The 25,844-nt window shown below is 38.4% G+C and overlaps 1 protein-coding gene across 1 annotated transcript in view; it reads right to left on the bottom strand.

The window, feature by feature from the left end:
* The window catches only part of bmp7b (bone morphogenetic protein 7b), a 63,435-nt gene extending 37,887 nt beyond the window's left edge, over nucleotides 1-25,548 (bottom strand). Inside the window, exon 1 of the mRNA XM_079802940.1 lies at nucleotides 24,714-25,548. Within this exon, the coding sequence (XP_079659066.1) occupies nucleotides 24,714-25,113 (400 nt within the window). The 5' untranslated portion in view covers nucleotides 25,114-25,548. The remainder of the gene's footprint in view (nucleotides 1-24,713) is intronic.
* Nucleotides 25,549-25,844: the final 296 nt, after the last annotated feature.

Below are 25,844 nucleotides of genomic sequence, written 5' to 3'. Positions count from 1 at the left end.
GTCCTTAACATTCTCCATGTTACATTCTCTTGTTTGTCCCTCTTGCAGAGCTATATGTTAGACTCTGCCGCTGAAATGAACTGAAAGAAGTACACTCAATTTGATGTGTTGACTAACACACCAAAGCACATGTAAAGTACTTGTGGTAACACTTTATTTTACAGTGTACTAACAGTAGTAATAACAGTATAATTATTCATAATTACATGCTTACTCATAACTAAACCAAACCCTAATTCTAACCCTATAGTAATATCATTCAAATTAATTAACATGTTGTTAATTCATATTACTCCGTCCATAAATGTAAGTAGGACACATTAAAATAAATGAAGTGTACTTGTTTATCATTTAAACTGTAGTGTGTTATTCGATATTACATTTAAAGTTAATATATTTTAAATGTACTAAATTGCAACTTCATCATTACTAATGTGTAATTAGAAAAATGTGCATGATAATTCTACCTAAACAAAATTCTCCTTTTAATCTCAATGATAATATCGTAAAGGACGTCCTGGCCACTGAAATCCCTTCAGTCAAACACCTTGCAGTTCTTTCAATGAACGAATAATCACATGCTATAAACCAGCAGGTGTTTTTCTGAGACCAAAACATCGGCCAGAAACCACCAATATACACCTTTCTCATCTTGTTCATACAAATGTACAATCAATAACGCATGCGAACACAGAAACGGAAAATAAACAACAATCGGCATTAGCAAAGGCCCCGTCACACACATCACAGTGTGTTTGGGTTGTACTGTTGCACTGTTGTTTATTTAGTTTAATTAGATCCAGAAACTCTTGGTGAATTAATGAAAATCCTGTGTAGCCCCAAGCTGCCTGCGGTTTAAGCATTTCCTTAATAAACTGATGTAATAATTGCCGTATTCATTTTTCAGACTAATTTGACACACATTTCAGGTTCTCATAAATGATGCCTCGCAGTTATTGCTCAGCTGTACAGTAATGGGCTTTTATTTGGCTCATAGCATGTGCTAACATCCTGTGATGCATTATGGGGTTCTGTGTACAACATGATCCTGTTTATACACACACATGGAGGAATACACGCAAATATATGGACGCACTGTCACAACATGTCACTCGGGAACTTTGGTTAGAGTTTTAGGGGGGTAAAATTTCTCTTTGTAGAAGCTTTTCATTTAAAAAAGCTCTATTCTTCCAAATGAAATGTGGATCTCAGGGTTTGGCATCAGTTCAAGGACAAAACAGTGCTACTAATACATTCTTTATCTCTGGCTCTCTGCCTCTCAGCTGTGAAGAGTCGATGAGTTTGTGTGTGTGTGTTTATTTTTTTTAATGCCTGTGATCCGTTATCGGGTCACTGGCTGGGTTTTAGGACTCTCTCCAGTGTTGAGCGAGCCTTAAAGTGGCGAGCCTATTACACTTTTTCAAATATTGCCTTTTATGTAGAGTAAAATATAGTTGTTTGTGAATGTAAAAGGTCAGTAAAGTTAAAAAAATCAAAGTGCACAACAAATAAAGTTATTGTCTCTTAAAGGGCACCTCTTATGCCCTTTTATATAAGTTGTAAAATAAGTGTGTATGTGAAGTTTTTGCTCAAAATACCCCACAGATAACTTTTATAGCATGTTAAAATTGCCGCTTTTTGGGGCCGAGCAAAAACCTTCCATTTTTGTGTGTTTCCCTTTAAATGTAAATGAGCTGGTGCTTCCGGCCCCCTTTCAAGAAGAGGGCGGAGCTTCAAGAGCTCGTGCTCCGGTGTCAGGACAATCTCACGCACTGAAAATATCAGAAACTGTCATTGTTCAGCGGTGTTCAGTTCAAACCGGAGTTGGACAATAATGCTTACAGAGCCAGAGAATATATGCTGCATGGAGATAGAACGGGTATAGTTTAGTTTAATTACGGTTATAACTTGAATATTAGTACAAGCCTGTTGTAGCGGACCCCATCCAAATGTTGGCCAAAACTTTACTGATGAGTTTATTGTACTTTACATAAAAGATGAAGCGTCCGTTTTACTCAACAAAATCAATGTAAGAACTGTAATTAAGTGTGCGCTCTCCCTTTCATTACTGCCGTGACCAGTCTCACTCCGGAGACTATAAGCTGGATCACAAACAGTTGGTACAAAACAATCCCTGAGTAACTATTTTTTAGCAAAGCCTGCCTTGTATTGCCCCTCCTTCACAAAGCAGTCTGGAGTTAAATGATTTGGGCAACCAAATCCACTGCGTCTTCAGTGGCTCAGATGTCAGGAGTAAATGACGACAGCTGTGTTCATTCTTATATCGGAAAAAACAAAACACCTCAATCGCTTAGAAGACATTCTTGTCTACAGCTGCTCCGGCATCAAAACAATGGCGGACTGTGTACAGCTTGCTCAGGGTGGGTCTATGGTGAAACGGCAGTGTCCATCAAGAGTTGTGGGAGGGGCCTGTGCAAAGTGACGTCACTTAGCCCAGAATCTGCAAACGGCTTTTTCAGAGACACTGCTCATGATTTATAGGGATTAAAAAAAAGGCACTGGGTGTATTTTTATCATTATAGGGTGCTTGTGTACACACAGTGCCAACACACATTTCAATTTCAAACACCATGTAAAAGTGAATTTTGCATAATAGGAACATTTTAGAAAAAGATTTGAGTCTCACTTCCCGTTACAGACCTATGTTACAATGTAACACATTTGGGTTTCACTTTATTTTAAGGTGTCTTGGTTACAGTGTAATTACACATTTAAGTACTAAGTAATATTAAGTAACTACATGTACTTACTATAGGGTTAGGATTAGGGTTTGGTTTAGGGTTATAGTTTATGGTTATTACTATAGTAACTACATGTAACAAGGACACTGTAAAATAAAGTACATAATGGCAATGGTTTTTCAGTTTGGGCTGAACTATTCCTTTATGACTGAAAATTGACATCAGTGCACTGACATTCCTCTCATTTGTTCTTCACATTCTTCTCTTGTAGTTTTTATGTTGTGCTGAATGGACTAAAGAAAACAGCTGAGGAATCTTTTGTTGCACTTTGTCTGATATTTCCCAGCACAGCCAGATCTGCGGCATGCTTCTCTGTAAGTGTTACACAATGTTGATGCTCTGCTGTGTGCAGACGGGACAGGCGGGGAACTGCACTCTCACCAAGAACAAATGGGCAGGTTAAGCTTTTCCCCCTCACAACGAGAAAAGGACAGAAAAAAGTGATAAAACAAATGCAAAAATAAAGACATTAAAAGTACACTGTAACGTTTGGCCCTGTAGCAGTTAAAGGGTAACTTCAGTGATTTAGCATTACGCTTTGTATCAGTAGAAACCCGATAGTATATTCAAATTATGGTACTTTCCCCCCTCATATCCCCCTGAGACGAGAGAATTATGCATTTTATTTCTGGAAAAAATCCTCCGATGACGCAATGGCGATATTTGCGTCATCTGAGGATTTTTTGGCCAGAGGCTAAAGACTACAGCCAGTAGATGGAGCTGTTCCGCATGTTTTTAACCCGCCCACAGGGGAGGGATCTCACACACGGAATGTAAATGCACTCAGCTAGGCCTCTGGCATTCATAACTGAGCGATGCAGAGCAAAGTGAGTGTTTCAACTTTTCAATGAATTCCTGTGATAGTTTAGCATCCATATGCGATCTGAAAACGTGCCAGACTGGCGCTTAACGTTACCTCAGCTCTGCTCAGCTCTTCGTGATGAATGAAATCTGACACTGCTGCGTCTGTGACGTGACTTTCGTTCGGCTCACTCACACTTTATTGAAAAGACACATTCAGTTTTTAATTGTAGTGTTTATTCTCTAACTGAACAAAATGATTGTATCACTATGAAGACCAAAACGACGGTGTACGGAGTGGCCTCGTAGGACAGCGAAGCAAGTGCATTCTGGGAGTTGTTGTCTTTCATCCACATGAGACAAAAATACATTCTCTGTCTTTTCTCAGTCTAGAAGGCACCAAATTCATAAATAATTTCACATATCTACTACATAAATGACCCAGTTTAAATACAAAGCTTAATGCTAAATCACTGAAGTAACCCTTTAAAAAAACAAAACGTTAAAAACATTTTGCGGCAGAACATTGTTTTGGTTGTGCTTTGGCTCTCCGTTATGGTTCTCCTACTGCTCATAAAACATTCACTATTCGGCTTAAGAGATATAACCAGTCTAGATGGAAAGGATCTCAAACTGACTAGCTGAAGACATTACTGTAGCTTTACCCATTAATACACAGTACTTCCTTGTAAATAGATTCCAGCACAGCGCTACAACACCCATAATGAAATAAGCCTTCACAATAATGATTTACAATGAACTCCATTAGAGAGCTACATATGGCAATTTATCTGATCAATAAAATACCTTACTCACCTGTTGAGTAAAAAAAATGCCATCTCTGCATCGTTTTTACAACATTTCAAATCCCTCAGTTCTTCTCACTATCTCCGAAAAGCCAAGCCAATGTTGATTCTTGTTTTATTACAAGCTCTGTCGCGTTCTCCTTTTGCCAGCAGACTCTCCTCTGTTCTACTTTTTTTTTTTTTAAATGGGGTGTTTCGTCTGAAGTTGGAGATTTAACGTGACCATGTCAACCTTTCTCACTCGTTGTGAAAACTAACCTATGCCACTCTCACACCATACTCACATCAAAGTAGCCGAAGCAACTTTTCTCTATTTAGGGACACGTACGGACGAGGGAAGTATGTACGCAATTTCCCACAAAACCATCCCATCAGGTCTAAAATATAAACACTTATAACGGGCTTACCATAGTGACAAAAACACGTTTTGGAAGAAGGATTGATGGTGTGCCGCCATCAATTTTATGAATTGTGAACAGAAAAGGTTACATAGTGCACTTTTAAATATAGAACACAGCAATCTCCAAGTGGTAGAAAGGTAACGCTTCAGTTACACAAGACAACATGTCAAGACAAGATGTCAAGGCAAGAGTACTAATCAAACTCAACAAGAGGAAACAAATTCTGTCAAAAACTTCCCTTTTATTTGGTGCCAAAGGCAGGCCAGTGGCTCTCACTCACTCTCTATCATCTGCTATAACTTCCAAGACAAGTCCATCTAAACACAAGTCCTTCACAGAAGGAAGGAACTGACATGTCTAGACCTACTTGGAAGAAATGCTGCAAATGAGGGTGTGTGTGTGTGTGTGTGTGTGTGTGTGTGTGTGTGTGTGTGTGTGTGTGTGTGTGTGTGTGTGTGTGTGTGTGTGTGTGTGTGTGTGTGTGTGTGTGTGTGTGTGTGTGTGTGTGTGCAGGACTTTGAGCAGATAAAGTTCTCCGTACAGCTGCTTTGGCCAGCAGATGCACAGAAACATCTGTATTAACCTCTGGCAGTGTCCCAAGGGCAGCCCGCTGAGAGAAGGAATGCTAGGAAGGCCCTTCCACAGAGCCAGAGACAGAGAAAGAACAGAAAGACATGGAAAAGGGGCACAAAGAAGATAGGGATAATGACGCCGCTGAAAGGAAGGCATTCTGCTTCAGAACTCAGCTTATTGTTTTAGCAACAACAGCTATCCCACAACTGACCATCCCACCATTGCACTGAACATTTATTAGTACACATTGAGCCAGGTGACCAGTGAAGACTGAGATGGCTGCATCTGACTGGCATGATATCAAAGTGACACATTTAACAGTTTTTTTCAGGTAGGGTTGTATTTAAAACATTTCTGGGCCTCTGGGCCTAAGTAAAGAAAGGAAAATCACATACAAATGTTTCTATGGCAAAACTATCCACGCCGAAATGAATCTGCTGCAGTCAGGTGGTACAACTAGAGCTCTGTAAGTTGTTAACGTTCATTATTACTGTAATGTTATGTGCTTTGAGACATGGGCTAATTTAACGGCGTCTCTCGTGATGCTTTGCAGACTATGCTGTGTGTCTTCGTGTGTTTTGAAGGAGGCTCAAATGGATACGGTAAAACCAAAGGCATTGTAAATGTTTGGTATCAAGTACTGAGAAAGATGTGGAGCCTGAATTCCGTTTCATTTCCAATGCGCGCTAAATGAAACAGACTGGGACGTCTGACCAATCAGAGCAGAGTAGATAAATTACAACAGACGGGACCATCTGACCAATCAGAGGAGAGGAAGCTCTCAGAAAGGAGGGGTTTAGAGAGACCAAATCCTTTATTGAACCATTTCAGACACTGTGAGAAATGAGGTGATATTCAATGTTTTTAAATTAGGAACCTTTGAAATAGAATAATAGGGTCACTTTAAACTTTTAATTTGACATTATTACAAAGTGTACTTTTTAAAAGTGTACCTGGTGTGTTAAGAAACAGTCATGAAAGTGTACTCTCTATTTAAGTGCACTTGGTGGCCTTTTGTTTTCATTAATATTATATTATCTGCAAGTACAGTTTTTTTTCATTCAAAACAATTAAGCACACTTCCTTTTTCCTAAGGGTTTGGTTCCAAGCCCAAACCTTTAAAGGGATAGTTCAACTGAAAATTAAACTTTACACACCCTCATGATGTTCCAAACCTGCATGACTTTCTTTTATTTGTGGGACACAAAAATAAACCTTTAGGAGAAGCTCCAAAAAGGACAACATAAACATATCGCAAAAGAAGTCCAAGCAAATCATTCAATGGAGGGGAAGGTTTTAAGTAAATCAGTTCAGCCTTCTCCTCTCCTCTCCAAACTTTTGAAGCTTTACTGTGTGGTAAAGAGCAGCTTTTCTGTAACACATCTCCTTTTGTGGCCCACGCAAGAAAGTCAAAGGGGTTTAAAACAACATGAGGATGAGTAAATGATGACAGCTGCAAACTACTACAACATGCAAAAACAGATGATGGCATTTGTTTATTTAAAAACAACTATCATTAAAGTGAGATTCAAACTTGTGACATATTACACTCCACGCCACATCAGCTCATGTTCACTTAAGAACCAAGAACTTTGTACTGAATTTTCCATGACTTTTTGTTAATGGCGCGCAGGGAAAATGATAAATAGAAGTTTATTCTTCCAAGACGCAAGTGTGCCATGTAAAACACGGCAAAACAATAGTATGATGTGTCCACTTGTGAATGTGCATCGAGTCAGACGCCTTTTAATGACAGATTGATAATCATAACAAATTGACCTATATTACGTCATGCTTCCCCAAGAAAGCTTCTGATTACCTAGTCACTATAAAAGATTACAAACGTGAGCCAGCCATGAGCCAGAGTGTCCTCAGAGATCTGTGTGTATGTGTGTGTGAGGCAGAAAGCAACTTCCATGAGTATTAACTATTGTTGTAGTGAGACTCCAGAGAGTTTGTGCGTTAACGAGAGGCTCACTGACACACACACACACACACACACACACACAAATACACAGACGTCTATTAACCAGAAGATTCACAACAAAAGGTTAAAGGGACAGTTCACTCAAAAAAAGGAAGATTGCCATATAGCAGAGAGTCCAAGCTGCTAAAAATACATGCAACTAATTCATACAATGATCTTTTATGATGCTGGTGTGACTTCTGAGGAATAAAGATAAAAATGTCAGAGTGATACAACTGTAACAAAACCTTATTAAGTAGGTTGACATATTTTATAGGCAGCGGCTATTTGCACTAAGTATGAATAGCATCTAGATTCTAGTTACACTAAGTGAAAATAGCAGTGTTTTCTTTGCGATAAGCGTAATAGTTATGATATGTATTCTTATAAATAGTGGCAGAAACTAGTTGCACATCAGTGTTGTTGTACATAAACAGGATGCAATAATAACAGAGTGTAAATGATACTTATACTTACCCGTAAACACTTTATTATTAAACACACATAAGACGCTTTATTTCCACTTTTCGAATATATTCTTAATTTGTATTAAAAATAAATGCCTTTCTGATTTGATATGTAATGGAAAAAGGGAGTAGAGTGAGTATTGCAAAAGGCGGATTCAAACTTGGGCCGATTTATAATAATAATAATTTGTTACATTTATATAGCGCTTTTCTGGGTACTCAAAGCGCTTTACATGGAAGGGGGAAATCTCCTCAACCACCATCATAACGATTTGCATCAAAACTTTCTGCAATGCACCTTACCCCTACGCTATTACTACTGTTGACTATCTAGCATCTTCCATAATTTTGTCTGGCCCAACCAGACATCGTGGGTGGAGTTAGTGTAAAGAGCCTCTGCCAACAAGACGGGTTATTTGCACTTAGGGTAAATAGGCACATCTTATTTATATTGTTATGATTAATATTTTAGCAAGCCTGCTTTGCTGATTCTTAATATTTTAAAAGTAATGCAGAACCATGAGAAAAAAAACCTAAAGAAGGAAATCATATCATAGGTTGTAAAATGCCATGTGGTGCAACTCTCCAAAAACTTAAAGACACAATATGTAAGATTTTTGGATTAAAATATCCAAAAAGCACTAGAACAATGTTATATATTTTGTTGACTTGTGTACTTACATTATCCCAAATGTTTCCAAGAATGTTTAAATCCAGAGAAATAAGCGATTTTAACTAGGACACGGACCGTGTCTGTGTGTCGCCTATCAATGACACCCGCGTTACCCTCGGTTTTATTTTGTAGAAACCATGGAAACACCAAAGAGGCTTTAATATATGATGTGTTTTATTAGACAGGTGAGCAACTGTTTGGAGACATTCATCTACAGAAAACTAATCATTGTTATACAGCTCAACACAGTTAGTCTTATTGTTTAAATCTGGTTTTCATGATTTACCGTGAGTACCATGTTTTACCATGCCTAATATCCATCTAGCTCAGAGTAGCATTATAACATAACTTTCAACACACTCAGATGTATCTAATATGATAAAACAGCGCTGCGTTACCCCACATACACATGAGCGGAAGAAGCGGAAGCGGCGATTGTGGCAGAATAAAAGCTCCGCGAAATCAAGGCGTCATCAAGCTACGCCTTTGTTTTGAATAAGCGACCTCTAGCGGCGAAAAATTACATATTGTGGCTTTAAACTTTTTAAAAATATGAATTATTATTATTAAGATCTTAAAACTCAAATGTATTCAAGGTGTAAGGAAAATATGTTATTACTCTTTAATGGTAATCTGACATGTAAAGCGTCGTTTTCTTAAAATGTTTTTTTTTTTTTTAAATAGTAACCTGTCCATTTTTTGTTTTTCAGTCAGTGAATCAGCAGAGTAGATGACAATTTTCATTTTTATGCATTTCTTAATCACCTTTGTCTGTTTCCTCTAAACATCTGATTAGTACAGTGGTGGAGAGAGTACTGAAAAAGCATACTCAAGTAAAAGTACTGTTACTTGTCAAAAAATGTAGTGCTAGTAGAGTAAAAGTACCTGTCCTAAATACTACTCAAAGTAGGAGTAAAAAGTAGCCGGTTTAAAAGTACTCAAGAGTAGTGAGTAGTGAGTATTATGAATGTTATTCCACCTTATACCCTGCTAATTAAAAACGTAGCTTACTCTTTTATGGATGATTCTCAGTAAGAACAAAAAAACATGAGATCACCAACAGTATTTCAATATTTCTCCAAGTTTTATTTTTGACTGCTAGCCATGTAATATTTGAGAAAGTAACCAATAATCTGGTAACATTTATGACAACCATTCTGTAGAGGTTTTCTTGCGGTTAATTAAAAAAGGTTGCAAAGCATAGTACATTAACAATTTTCTTGTTCTTTCTTTTCAAGACGCATGTACTGCTTTAATTTCAATGGATGTTTTCTCTGTAAAAATAATACACTTCAGAAATCAGAATCAAGTAACTCACAATTTTCACCACTGATTATTTTTGCTTGCAATTAAAAAACAAACCTGATTTAAATATAAATCTGATGTTTTATGAAAGTTATTTGCTATATACATGGACAAAATGTTTAAATCGCCATGTGAGAAAACATAAAAATATGCATTAAACATTAAACATTATACATTAAAATATGCACTACAATAGGTCACACGCGTGCCGTACGGAGTCACAGGACTGATTATTCGTCTTAGCCAATCACGCCGACAGGAAAAAAATAAACATAATGTAGAAACGGCAGGTTGTGGGGAAATATGGGCAGTAAAAGTTCCGATACAGCACTTAAAATGTACTCAAGTACACTGTTTTTAAACTACTTAATAAAGTACAATTCCTGAGAAAAACTACTCAATTACAGTAACGAGAGTATTTGTAATTCGTTAATTTACACCACTGGCTAAGTATTAATGTTAAAACACACTTTATTCGCCATGTTTCGAAGTGTGGCTCATGATGCCGGGAGCTGTGTTTTATTTTACGAATCTTCCAGAAACTGTGATGTAAATGTGCCCTATTAAAAGAAGAGGAATCTATTAGAGTCTTAAAAGCTAACAACCCCCCGCACAAGTGTGGTATTAAGTCTTCTATCTCTCCATCTGAGATTCCACTTGCAGCTAGCCAGAGGACTGCATGAGAGCAACCTATGACTAACGCTCTAAATAGCGCATTAGAGTAGGCTGAGAGACAGAAAACAGACCCATAAAAAATTGATGGGGTAATGACGTCTCTTTCTCGTGGCAGGTAGCAGACAGGCCATTTCCTCACACGACGGGACTCTCAGCACGGGGTCGGCCGATGTGTGGAAAGTGTTGGGGTGCGGTTGAACTAACGGTGGGGGTCAGGTCAGGTCAAACTAATTTCACCCCTCTCCATCTTACTCTCAGACCGCTGGAAGTCTCACAGAAAGAAGCAGTCTAATTCATAATGGATGAGATCTCCATTAGATCATCAGGACTAACTCCTGCTGGAAGTCTTGCTTTTGACTAAACTGTTGAAATGCACCAGGCTTTTGAGACACTGTCAGTCAAAGCAATATTCTTGGTCTGTTGCAAAACACCTGAATTGAAGAATGTTTCAAAAGGTATAGGCAACATCATTGTGATTGCCTTATATAAAACTCTCCTGATATTAGATAAACAATTACAGAAGAGACCTTTTACAGAAGTTACCTTTTGGAGCTTGTAAGGGTTCAGTTTGAGCAGATGTTTTATACCATCATCACTAGGGTTGGGAATCGTGAGAAATTTTCCGGTTCCGGTTCCGGTTCCGGTTCCGCCTAACGATTCCGGTTCCGATTCCGGTTCCATTAAAATTATTAAACAAATAGTGGTAAAGGAAAAAGGCACAATACGCAACTCAAACAATCCATTTTGTGTTTATTACTTGCTCTAAAATGTATTTACAGGTTGGCAATGTCAAAAAAGTCCTGTACTGTACATATATTACAGTATTAATTAAGCCATTCTTGCAAAACATTTTTTTTCAAATGAACACCTCTGAAATTGTCTTATTACATTTTATCTCTCTGTCTCTGAATAAAACCAAGTTATAAATTATATTTATTAGTTATATTTATTAATTAGTTATATATTAATTTAATAGTAATTCAGTTATTCAGTGAACTTGTAAATAATAAATTGCAATTCAGCATTACAAAGGTAGCCTAATTGTGCCTAAACGCTTACCTAAACCATGGTGACTCAACGGTTGACAAATATATATATATATATATATATATATATATATATATATATATATATATATATATATATATATATATATATATATATATATATATATATATATATATATATATATATATATATATATATATATATATATAGGCCTTTCACTATAAATCTGGTATAAGCCCTGTGGCATTCTGTGCTGTAGCAAATGTTTTGTCAAATTGCTAGTGCAGCCTCCTTTGCATGTTATTAACTTTTCACGTGTTACATTTTGCTTCATTATCATTCATTCTTTGGAAATGAATCCATACTTGTGACTTTCTCTTCGCCATGCTGGTGGTCAACGAGAAAATATCTGACGCAAAACCGTAAATGTGTAGCGCGAGGTCTTTCAGTGCTGAACTGCTGCACTCCTGGAAGCGGCAGGCAACGTAATTAATATTCATGATGAGGTGAGCCAGGGTTGCCAGGTTTTCACAACAAAACCCGCACAATTGCACAATCGTTTCAACCCGCGGACATGAAACACAGCCCGCGGCAACAGTGGAAAACGGGAAAATCACGGAGTTGGCAACACTGGCTGTCACTCGCTATGAAAGGATACGCTTCCAGCGCTTCGCACACACATTGCACCAGAACCGTTTTCGGAACCGAAACTTAGGAATTTCGCGCGGTTCTGGTATTTTTCAAAAATCAGTTTCGGTTCTGCATAAGAACCGGTTCTCGGTTCCCAACCCTAATCATCACTGTCCTCATCAGAGCTCATTTCAGTTCCTTCAGCATCTGCCTCATATTCGCCATCTCAAACATATTCTCAAAACTATCATTTTCAACATCAATATTTAGATCTCTGACAGCTTCCTCAGCAGATCCACCATCAGTGACAGTGACAGTAATATTTGACTGCGTTCAGTTCTTGCTCTGCAGTAAATCTCTGAGACATTTCAAGTTTTGCTGATGATTCTTCTATTCTTTTGTTTTCTGCCTGCAGTAACTATGAGTGAAACGTCACTTCATCATTGCGTGTCAGACATTGCCACCTTGAGGAATAAAGGTGAACTGCACTTATTCAGTCATCAAAGATTCAATTATTGTTGTGCAGAAAAAAATATACTTACACTGTTACACACCTCGGGTCATTGGCGACCCTAGACAATTTTTACAAAAAACAGGCATTCTTTTAAATTGTATAATTTTTTTTCTTGTTATATTGTTTATAATGAATTTATTTAAGAATTCTAAGACGGTTGATGTCTAACTTTAAAAAATGAACAAGGAGGAGAGTAGTGAATGGTCACTAAAGACCTGGGCCCGTATTCATAAAGAATCTTAATGCAAAGAGTAGCTCCTAGTGACAAAATTCTAAGAAAATTCTTAGAAATGTGGGCGTTTACTCTTAAAATTAACTAAACAATCCTAGTAAAGAAAAAAGTAATTCGGAAAGCATCTTAACCCTTAAAAGAGGTCTTAAGGTCAAATTTGTTAGGAGCACGGACGAGGACTTTTAAGAGGCTTAAGAGTTTCTTTAGCAGCGGAGAAAATGGCAGAAAGACGAAGAGGGAGAAGAAATGTGTTGCAGACAATGGATGACAGTGACTTAATAAGACGCTATAGATTAGATTGTGCAGGGATCATGTTTGTTGCATTAAACCCAACTTTCAAACCACCAATTAAATAGACATGCCAGCAATCAGTGTAATTGGAAAGAGTGGAACAATGTATATGATTCTAAGCCAATCAAATACCTTATAGAAAATTAACAGCATGGTAAATAATAAAAGGATTTATATACATATATATAATGTGTGTGTGAGTGAGAGAGAACGGTAAAATAGGACAATTTGCGCTTGTAATTTTAAAGTGAAGGCTTAGAATAGACCCTATACTTAAAAGCGCTCCTTTTTTCCCCTTTTTGGACAACCAACCAATCACAGTCTTCAAAAGACTGTGTCATACGTACCAACGGGGTCAGCCCCGCCTCTTCTCTAAGATAAAAGTTTTTGTATTTTCCTTGCTCAGAGTTGCTCTCAGATCGGTCCCGAATAGCTCTTAAGCTAAGACTCCTACGTAAAAGTTTGTAAGCTAAATTAGGAGTTTTCTGAGAGGACTCTTAGAATCTTTATGAATACGGGCCCTGAGGTATGCGTTTAAGGGTTAATGTGATTGTAGTTGAGTAATCTAGCACACTATTTTAATAAGAAATCTCAGCATCTGACACACTGAAAAACATGTTCTAGTGTTCATACTATAGTTTAACCATGGTATTAGTAGTAAAACTATGGTTCAGTCAGTTCCACTTAAGTCAAAAACACCATAGACAAATCTTTAGTCAACTTTTTTATTGGCATATTTGGCGATATGGCTCTGTTCTAAATTCCCCATCCTTTTTATGAGATTCATGAAAAGCCAAGACAGGGAACAGCAGCAGCTTCCGGGGACAACCTCCCATTTTTAAACTGGGAGAGCAGCGTAAATCCCCCATTGAGAACAGAGCATGCATCAATGACAACAAAATGACATTGATTAAGTTAAACACAGTTTAAGGAGGAGCTGGGGAGGAGGTGGGTTGCAAAGGCAGATTGAACTGAAGCTGCGCTTAAGTAAGGCGTCCTGTTTGAGAGTCGCCAATTGAGTGCATAGGAATCGGATCAGCTGATATGGGCGGGGTTGGAATTTTTCCAATCAGCTGATAGTGGAGCTTGACTACGTGGCCTGGCTGAACTAATGCAGAATGCTTGATTTATAGAAATGGTGGTCAATCTGCCAAAAAAAAAACATGGTTACACTTTTAATATAACAAAACCCTGGTTAATTTTCGTAAGGGCTGCCTTAGTAGAATGTAAGGTAGCTCACTAGGTTTTGAAATAGAACGTCTTCACATTCTATATTGTACTTAAAAATTGCAGGGTGTTCCAGAGACCCTGTAAAAAAATATCACAAAAGTGTCGCCAGCGCTTGTTTGCAGCCACACAGATGAAGACCAGAATCTGTCACAACATAGGAAGCTACAAAACATAAAGAGAAATGACTGCACAACAGTTCTCTCTTCCACTCTGTCCAAATCAGAAGCCCCTTTAGCTCTCTCAATCATTTGCAGCACATCTTTGCCTCAAATGCCTCATTCTCATGCCTTCCACATTAGATGAAAAGAGACAATGAATCCTCAGAGAATATTGTAGTGGCCAGAATTATAGTTCTGCCTTTGGACATGCCTGTATGTGTCCTGACGCGCCAGGATAAGGACGCCTCATCTAAAAATGTAACTCTGACTTTAGAGAAATGAACAACAAAGTGGTCTGACTCTGACAGACTGAATTAAAGACAACGTTGATATCTGCCCTGCTCGTGAATATGTAATATTCTGTAAAAATAATTAAATAAAAGACTCATTAAGTGTACTTAAAGAGTGACTGTTTCTTAACACACTTAAAAAATGTATAATTTCAAAAATAAAAAAATGTTTAAGTACATTTTAAATCATTGTGATTTAATAGGCTAATCTTTTGTCATGCTTTAAAGAAGTACACTTATTTTGATGTGTTGATTAACGTTATTTTAAGCAAATATATTACATTTAATATGTTGGCCCTATTAAGTTGCCTTAACTAATATGTACTTATATCAAAATATAAGTTCAATGTACTTATTGTGTTCATATTGTATTGTAAAACACTGATATTGAGGTGGGATATGGGTAAAGTTAGGGACAGGTGTGGTGATATGGGTCAGTTTAAGGGTAGGGTGAGGTGTAATGGAAGTGTCAACAGTGTCATTATAAATGTAACAACAGAAATGAATTACAGATGTAATTACATGCAGGTATTTTTTTTTATGTAAGTACAATGTAAAAACATGTATGTACAAAATAAGTGCATTGTATCAATTATTAATTAAAATGTAAGTACAAAGTAGTTAAGCCACCTAATATAAAGTGGGTCCAATATTTTTAATATATATTTTTAATGTAATAAATTGCAACTTTATCATTACAAATGTGTGTTTAAAGGTCCTGTTCTTCGTGATCCCATTTTTCAAACTTTAGTTAGTGTGTAATGTTGCTGTTAGAGCATTTATAATACCTGTAAAATTATAAAGCTCAAAGTTCAATGCCAAGCGAGATATTTTATTTAACAGAAGTTCCCTTTCAAAGCCTACAGGGAACGGCTGGTTAGGACTACATCCTGGTATTTCCTGCTTTAATTACGTCAGTAGAGCAGTATGTCGACTAACCTCCGCCCACAAGAACGCGCGAAAAAGGGGGCGTGGTCTTGTTGCTCCCGCGTGGAGAAGAGGAAGTGTTGCGTTCGGTTGCGTTCGTATAGTTTGTTTGTTGCCATGTCGTCGAGACGCTGTTATTTTCAGCCCGGAGTCAAGTCACCTTTGTTTGGCTTTCCCAGGGACGCTGTACTTAGAGATCATTGAGCGCGTGCATCCCCGTTATGGTGAGAGGCGTGACCTTTCCGGTAACGTGCGCTCTGCGTGCCCTAAGCTGCTGTCCAATCACAACACGGGAACCGCTGGCACAATCAGAACTCGTTACGTGTTTCTGAAGGAGGGACTTCATAGAACAGGGAAATCTTTCAAGCCGTTTTGAGGACAGTGAAAACAGCAGTATACAGATAAGTAAATTGTGTGAAAAATACTGTGTTTTTTTACACGCGAAACATGAACACATGTTATATTGCACACTGTAAACACAATCAAAGCTTAAAAAAACACGAAAAACGGGACCTTTAAAGTATATTTAAAATACATGACGTACGAGTTTCAATAAAAATGACATTTACCATAAATGCTTGTCAGTACATTTTGCCAATACACTTTAATCATATTCCAACAGACAATACAAGTAAATGTGTATATACATTTACATTTACATTTAGTCATTTAGCAGACGCTTTTATCCAAAGCGACTTACAAATGAGAGCAAAAGAAGCAACTAGAACAGTCAAGGGCAACAGTATGCAAGTGCTGTAGCAAGTCTCAGTTAATCTAGCTCAGAACACACAGGACAGTTTTTTTTTTTTGTTTTTTTGTTTTTAAATAAATTAGACAGACAGAAAATGAATAGAATGATAAGTGCTATTCTTGATTGGTCAGGTGCTGCTGGAAGAGATGTGTCTTTAGGTGTTTTTTGAAAATGGTTACAGACTCGGCCGCACAAATATAAAGATGTACTTCAAGGAATTTCACCCAAAAATGAAACTTCTGTCATCATTTACTCACTCTCAAATTGCTTCAAACCGGTATGAATTTCTTTGTTCTGCTCAACACAAAAGAAGATATTTTGAAGAATGTGGGTAACCAGTTGATGGACCCCATTGACTTCCATAGTATTTTTTCCCCACTGAGGTGGTCAATGGGGCCCATCAACTGGTTACCCACATTCTTCAAAATATCTTCTTTTGTGTTGAGCAGAACAAAGAAATTCATACCGGTTTGAAGCAATTTGATAGTGAGTAAATGATGACAGAAGTTTAATTTTTGGGTGAACTTCCTATAAGACACTATAGCTTCTAATATTTACTATTGTTACCAGTAGATCATTATTGATAAAGAATGCATCAACCAGGATGTTAAGACCATTTAAAAAAAAAAAAAAAAGTTTTGTCCTTTGAGATACTTGATTTTCACCTATAAGTATTTGGAAAAGAGCAGCCTGAACATTCTGCTTGTCATCAATTGGGAGTTGAGCTATCGTGTGATTTTATTTCGGTAGTATAGACGAGTGCCTGTATTTCACACACTAAAAAACGTGTTCTGGATTCCTGTAGTGTTCACACGCTCTCCGCAGTGTTGACTCGTGTTGCGTGTTGCATTTACATTTTACATACATGCCGTAAGCCATTTACACAGCTGGGATTTTTACAAAGGTGACTCAGAGACAAAATGTCCCGTGCCTCGGGGTCCAAACAAATCTGAGACCCACCCACTTACTCTACACAAGGGCAAATAGTAACATCTCTGTTATCGCTAAACCTAACAAAACGCAGGCCCTTTAAGGGCCACTCAAATGACACAACATGTCTGACTTACACAACTAGAGCTGGGGGATATACTCAATATTATGATGAACATTAAAAAACTCTCAATAAAACTTTATACCCCAAAATTTTAATCCTGCCATCATTTATTCATGTTGTTCCAAATTTGTGTGACTTTCTTTCTTCTGCAGAGAACAGAGAAGATATCTTGAAGAATGGTTCTGTTTTTGTCCAAAAAAACACTGGACCCCATTGACATTCAATGTATGGAGAAAAATTATAGTGACATTATAGTGTAAATTTATATTAAATGCAATTAGTTGAACTTAGAAGTGTTTTTCTGACCCACTTAAGTGCATCTTTATTTGTTATTTCATAATTACTCTTATTGTCTTTGTATGGTACTGCTGAATATACTGACAAGCATTTATGGTACACTAAAATATATGGTTGCAATTTAGTACATTTCAAATATATTGACTTTAAATGTAATATCAAATAACGCACTAAAGTTGAAATTATAATCAAGTACTTTACATGTGCTTTAGCATGTTAGTCAACACATCAAAATAAGTGTACTTCTTCAAAGCACAGCAAAATATCATTAAAACATAATGATTTAAAGTGTACTTTAAAGTAAAACTTTTAAATTGACATTATTACAAAGTTCTTCTGTACTTACGTGTGTTAAGAAATATAGTAACATAAGTGTACTCTCTTGTAAGTGCACTTAAGTGGCCTTTTATTTCATTAATATTATATTTCCTGCAAGTACAGTTTCTAAAAAATATACTTTTAAGCATTGAAGTGCACATGCAATGCAATTAAATACACTTATTTTACACAAGAGTAGACATATTGAATATCATCAAAAGGCCACCAAACTATATCTTAAATCTTACTCAAGTCACAAACATGTAACTCAGAAACAGCTGGCTCTATAAAACTCTGAATGCCAAGTACAAAGCCTTTGCCTCCAGTGCTACTACAAACAGTTTTAGTGAGTCACACCTGCGCTGGATTGAAACACACTTCATTTGACAGACGAAAAAAGATTAATTCTCTTGGAGCATGTGAGACACCCACATGTCTGTCGTAAATTGTGCCCCAGACTTATGAAACATTTGTAGGTATAAAGAGGGTCTGGCCATGTCAAACAAAGCTTCTTTAGAGCCTGTCGTTCAGCGGACCTCCCCACCGTGCTTTAGAGGAGTATCTGTGAAATCAGATCCACAACTGTTGTCATAATATTTTAGAAGGGGCGAATGCCACCCAGCTTCATTCAGAAGGAAAGAGTGTGAATAATCAAGATGGAGGAGGGCACAAGAAGTACACTTTCTTTAAGCCATTTATGAGAAACACTTTTTTTTCGATTGAACACGCAGATTTTATCTAAAAAGTTTGTCTAAAAAGTTGAAAAAGGTATACAGTATGTAGCTATGAACACAATTAAAGGCAGTTCAAATGAGTAAATCTGTTTAAAAATGTCCATTCACTTATGTTTTCACTGTATTCCAGGTAATGTTCAAATAACTTTTTTTTTTGCGTTGATCTTTTTGCAAACATTATGAGAATGTTACTTTTGAATGTAACATTTATAAAATGTTAGATGAACGTCCCACTAAAACTCTTCAGAAAAAAACTTCCGTGAATGATGTATAAATAACGTTTCTGTGGTGATATTTTGAGAACATTATTAAACAACAGATAACCTTCAACAAATGTTCTGTAGAGGGCAACAGACGGTTCCGGAGGTAAAAACTCCATTCATTTTCGCCATAGGGAAAAACTATTTTTTTAACGATAATTTACAAACCTTTAAAGACAGCCTTACTGTGAGCTACAAGGTTGTTAATAAATAGTATTTTCTTCTTTTGAAGCCGTCAACCCACATTATTTTTACTTAGTTTTAAAAATGTGCCAAAATATCTCTTTAGCTCCACCCATTCCCATGATATATCCCACTCCCATATAAACATCGCAGCACCTGTTAGTGGGTGGGATATATTAGGTAGCAAGTGAATATTTTGTCCTCAAAGTTGATGTGTTAGAAGCAGGAAAAATGGGCAAGCGTAAGGATTTGAGCGAGTTTGACAAGGGCCAAATTGTGATGCTAGCCGACTGGATTAGAGCATCTCCAAAACTGCAGCTCTTGTGGGCTGTTCCCGGTCTGCAGTGGTCAGTCTCTATCAAAAGTGCTCCAGTGAAGGAACAGTGGTGAACCGGCCACAGGGTCATGGGCGGCCAAGGCTCATTGATGCACGTGGGGAGTGAAGGCTGGCCCGTGTGGTCTGATCAAACAGACGAGCTACTGGAGCTCAAATTGCTCAAGAAGTTAATGCTGGTTCTGATAGAAAGGTGTCAGAATACACAGAGCATCTCAGTTTGTTGTGTATGGGGCGGCATAGCCGCAGACCAGTCAGGGTGCCAATGCTGACCCCTGTCCACCGTCTTGTACCTTTATATTTTTATCCGATTTTCAAATACTTTTTTTGCTTTAAATCAACGTTTGTAATGTTGTGATTCACCTCGTAGCTGGTTGGCTTGGTTCATGGCTCATGATGCTTTAACAAAGACTATTTTGAAATCCCTATGAGAGACATGAATGGAAAAAATACTTCCGGAACCAAAGTGGACGGGCACTAATGCACTCTGTAAACATGACTAAGAATGTTTGCTCATAACTTGCCAGAACATTAGCCAAAGTTCTGAGAATGTTTCCTGTTAGCTGAGATGAATCCATTTCTTCAGAGAGAGAGAAAGAGAGAGAAAAAAAAAGATTTGTAAACATTAAATATGCTCCATATCATTAGACATGATGGCGTTCATAAAAAGAAAGAAAAATGCTGCCTAGTCACTGACAGGCTTGGTACTAAGGAAGCAAAGACACAGATTCTGACACTTCTGTTGCTTCTGAAACATAGCATGTGTTTATAATTGTAAATCGCTCGTCTTTTCTCAAAAAGGCTCAGAAAAGATTCAATAAGTCTGATCAAATCACGAGGTTCAGGCGCTGAACTCACAAAGCAGCATTTCTCTCACAGAGAAGCGACTGCAATGCAACATGAAGCAAAGATAATCAGATACTGTAAAAGGGCACATGAGCAAGATGCATCCCGTCAACATGTCCTCCGTTTTGTTTTTAGGAAAATGCCTGAAGAAGGTTTTTAATTGAAGAATAAAACGTGGCAAGCTACAGCAGAGTGTGGGACGTTTTCTTCACAGAGAGGATTGAGAAGTTCATAATTTTATCGGATTTGGGCGTAATCCCATTCCAGTAAACATTAAAAAATCTTTAGATGGTATTGGATCTCATATGGTTTTCCTGTGAACTCTTTTGTTTTCCTTGTGTTCCTTTTGCTTATGTAAAGCATCTTTGTTATGATTGACTGTCAGGTTTATGGATCGCAGATTCAGCGAAAGAGGCAAAACACTTGTATCATATGGCATCTATGTAGAGTTCCCTGGGTCTAATGCAATATAGCAGCTATGAGTAACCACCATTGTGAAAATTAAGTAAATAAATATACATCTGCACATTCTTTCTGCAAAATGCCCAAGGGGGAAGTCTCTGTTGACGCTGTAGCTTATTTAATATAAAAGGTGTGCTGTGGCAGTTTGATTTGGTTGAACAGCAGGTTGTTTCATTTAAAGCTGATGTCTCTCCTCGGGAAGAGAGAAAGCAGAGCAGAAAGAGAGAGAGGCACGTCTCTGTGGTCAAATCCATCTGTGTCAGTGCTTGTCCAAAATAGGCACAATACAGCAGTCCTCTGGATAATTACACATTTCAGAATAGGAAACACTGTCACCTCCCTCCCTGTAGTCATACACGCACACGTTAGTCATTCAGATTAATCATTCGTTGGATTTTTAATACCGTAAATGCAAAATATATTTTGTTTTCCACGAATAAAGAAAGTTAAGGAGGGCAACATGGATTTATAGTGTAAAGTCGGCATGAAACAGAAGTTGCAATCGTCTTTTCTTTCCCTTATTGTGATGTATTTTTGAGTGAATGCTACTCAAACAAGAAAAAAATGTAGGGAGGGGCTTGATTTTGTCTATGGGGAGTTGAATGCATGGTTGATGTTTGCAATTGGTTGATCTCATGTGAGTGACAGGTTGCCCCGCCCTCACGCCGCTGAACGCATCACCAGAGAAGAGATGTCACTGCAAGAGGTGATTTTGATTAAAGATTACGAGGGAACATTGCACAATATTTTTTTATTACAGATAAATTGTTTATAATAAATCCTGCCGTATTCTAGCCTAGAAATCTAGACGCACCCTAGCGGCAGCAAATGTAATTTGCAGCCAGGGCGTCTAGCAACTCTCCGTTGGCTTGAACCAAACTCCGGTCAGGCCAATCACATCGTGTATAGAGTCGGTGGGCGGGCTTAACATAATGACGGCAGAGTTGCGGCGGTTCTGCGTGCTACTCGTAAACAAAGAAGCTGACGAACAGTGGTCTTTCGAATCGGCTTTGGCCGCGACTCTGGAAGACTTGGAGTTCAGCTTTTCTTTGAGGTTAATCTATCAACTAGCTCCGCTTCACCTTCTTCGTTGCTCTGGTTGGTTGTAGCGCTATCCTATTGTGCAGAGGGAATTTGAAAGACAACCGTTTATCCCGCCCCTCGGATTGAGCCCTGCCAATGGTGTGTTCCCAGACCCAACATCTTGATGTGGGTCTGGCTTGTAAGGCTAAGTGTTGGGGGTAACGCATTACAAGTAACTTGTCAGGCTAGCCGTAGGCTATTCCATAAAAAACAAGAATTTTGATACCATGGTGACTTTAAGAAACTATTACAATCCATTTTACCAATAAACAGCGATACAAATCACACCCTTAACAACATAATTGCTCTTATCAGACAATAAATCACACTTTGCATGGCAGTGTTGTGCTTGCGTGCAGATGATGACGCTTTAAATGAGGAAACTAACAGGTTCGCTGATAAGACAAGCCAAGTTAGGCGGCGTCAAAGATTACGCTAGGTAAAAGTGGATGACTAAAAGCTACTTGGGAGGGTTCATTCAAGATGTGTTGCCAAAATACCAGAGTTATTATTACAGTTATTGCTTTATAATAAAACAGTGGAACCGTAGATGGTGGTAAAAAAAAGACATAAATCAAAATATTCTGAGCACTATGTATATATCACGTATCATAGTTTTACAGTAGCAACAATGAATGTTATTGGCAGAAACCATGGTTACCATGTTCACTTTTTTCAATGCAAGAATATGCGTGAGCTTCCATAGGCTTCCTCGTTGTAGTTGAGCAAACGAGTCATGAGACGTACTTTGCACTTAGCAAAACACTTGTGCCTCTGTCAGCTGATATCATTACTGCAAAGAAAAAAAAACTGAAGATAAAGAGACTGTTGAGCTCCCAGACAGCCAACCCTGAACACCTGAATATTAGCGGAGGACACAGCTGGCGCTGAGACAGCAGACGCTTGGGAATGTGACAGCGCTTTATTATCACTGCCCAAAACACACAATGCAAATATAGGTTTGCGTTCACCAGCATTAGGGGCTTGGAAATCACGCCAAGGTTAAGACTTTCCGCAGATAAGTGGCCTAATAAAATCAAACAAACAATGGAGGAGAGAACTATGCATGCTATTTGGCCCAGGAACAAATAAAATATCTAAGACTCTCGGGGGGGAAAATCCCCATTCTTTGGCCTGTTATGTTTCACTCAGCCCTGTTATTATCTGATTTCTGTGGCAGATCTTTTCTGACAATGCCAAGAATATGAAAAGAAAAGAATCAATCGGAGTAAAGGTTTTAATACAAGTTTTGAATATTATTTGAACAGACAATCAGGCCCTGTTAATGCCTATTAAGATGAGTTTTGGTCAATCAGATCACAAGTAGACGACGCTAAATAACGGTGTAAGAGGGGTCTAAAATGTTTCGAGCGTGTCCACTTTCGACCACTAATGCCTAATGCGCACTATGGGAAGCACGCTAGCCAGACGGGATTTAAACTTTGTCAGCTGGAGACCCAAGCTTGGTTTGAAGAGATAATGTACCAAGCACAATGTTTTCTCGCCATTCCTGATTTCTAACACACACTCACAGTGTTCACCGTGATCTTGCAATTGTCAGAGCAGAAATGAAATCTCATGCTCTCCGTATGTTTTTCATGTCATCTACGGGCACATCCATATGTAAATTGCGTGCATAAGATCGAAAGATCTGAAAAAGCCCATACATTTACCCGCACATAGACCCTCCCCTCGAAGAAATCAGGACAGAAGTGGTTGAAAGTGAACCAAAGAGACGAATGAATATACCAGGTGTAAACGGAAATGTGCCTCCCTCGTCTACTTGTGACCCAATTGACCAAAACGCATATTAATACCAGGGGTAAACAGGGCCTCAGATAAAATAGAAATGTATTATGTTTCACATTTAAGCTCTGCATGTTTCATAAGTCACTCTCTGTCTTCCAAAAAGTACCTCGTAAGTTGGATTTATTGAAGACTTTGTGGCAAGTTCTTTGTCAGGAACATCGAAACGAACATTTTCAGAGAGATGAATGTTATGTTTTATATTGTTTCTTGTAAAACTATCAAGTTTGACCCCAAAATATTCTCAATGATAGGGCTCAATAGGGCCCCTGGATGTAATTTTCTCCTAAAACACTTTTATTTTTGATTTCCTTCATAGTAAGTTAACCTTATCGTGATCTTAAGTGCTTTAAAGATTTTATCAAATGATTGCTACATATACAAATATTGGGGCCTGACCTTTTTAGTAAGCAAATTCATGAAGGGGCCTCCATATAGTCCCTGCCACAACAGAATGCTGTGATTGGTGAACAGGTGTTTCGTGTCATAGCTGTTCCACTATAATGTGGAAAATAACACAGCTGCAAAACCATGCTGACCTATCCGTTTTATAAACAAAAAAAATTTGACTGATGGTTCACCAATTAGAATCAAGTATTAGCCTACAGAGAGCCTTGCAATAAAGGACACCTTTTGTCAAGCTGTGTCCAAAAGTTCTTTAGTGTTTCTTTTTACTCAAATGATGAAACTCCATCAGTATATTCAATTATTATAATTACACGTTATGACTCAATAAGAGAGTCACACTGTAAACAAGTAGCTATTGATGGTTTTAGTATAATAATCACAGGTGGGAGCAGTTTTGGGCAATCTAAAGAGGGATAAAATGTGGCGTTTGACATCCCAGAACTGTCAGTGCGCGCGAGACAATCTTACCTAGATTAACAAAGCTCATGACCATGTCCGCGTCGTTCAGAAAGTTGTTGTCCTGAAGTGTCGCAATTGGCGGTCCCTGAGTGGTGAAAACGGGCTTGTACGGGTACGAGAAGCCCTCCTCGTCTCCCTCGGTGGACATGGCATTGTACAGATCCAGCATGAACATCGGCGCGGCGTTGTGCTTCCCGTGGAGGTGCGGCCGCGGCCGGTGCGGCAAGCCGAGGATTGACAGGATCTCCCGCTGCATCTCCCGGCGCTCCTGGCTCTTCAAGCGCCGGTGGATGAAACTAGAGTGGACCTCGTTGTCCAGAGTAAAGTTTGTAAAGACCGTGTCTGCCAGGACGCAATATCCCCACACCAGCAACAGAACAAGAGCGCTTAGATCCAGCAATGAAACCATGATGAACTTTCGCGCAGAGTTTCACACACAAATAAATGAGCCAATCCAAATATAGGTGATGACTGAAACTGGTATAATCAGTTATTTTGTTCCAACATTTCGCCCACTAGAGAACACTCTCAGATTCTATAACCTGTTGCGTTTCTTCAACCTGCAGACGCACAGAGCGCGATGCGGATTCCGCGTACAGATGGCAAACTGGAGGAGGAGGAGCGAAGCGCAGACGCGTAAACTCCGCTAACAAACGGGTCGGAGAGTGGGAGGTATGAGAACGCAGGCGACTGATAACGGCAGGGTTATCTGCAGATGCTTGTCTCTGAGCTGTAATGCTGTGTGGAGGCTGCTTACGCGCTTCGTAGATGCCCGTTTCCAGAAATGCACCTGCGGCGACAGCATGTTGCCCTGACGCGCGTCTCATTGCAACATGTCAAAGAGAGTGAATTACAATGCTGTTATTAGCTGGAGATCTTACTTTAGGGCACAGATTACAATCAGAACATCTCAAAAGCAAGGAGAAAACATTAGTAAAACACTGGCTGTGAACTGTGGGAGGTTTGTCTGACCCGAACGTTTATTAAGCACAAACGTCAGAATAAAACAGGCGAAACTAAATGTGAAGTGTTCTCCTGTTAGGAATCATTAGTGCATCTAAAACACTGTCGAAGAACATTATAGAAATATAATGTTAGCTAATCACTAGATTTTTACAGCTCAAATATCACAAAAACCTT

Source organism: Gobio gobio (genome assembly GCF_949357685.1).
Source record: "Gobio gobio genome assembly, chromosome: 21".
Classification (NCBI taxonomy): Eukaryota; Metazoa; Chordata; class Actinopteri; order Cypriniformes; family Gobionidae; genus Gobio; species Gobio gobio.
This window is presented reverse-complemented; position numbering and strand designations above follow the sequence as displayed.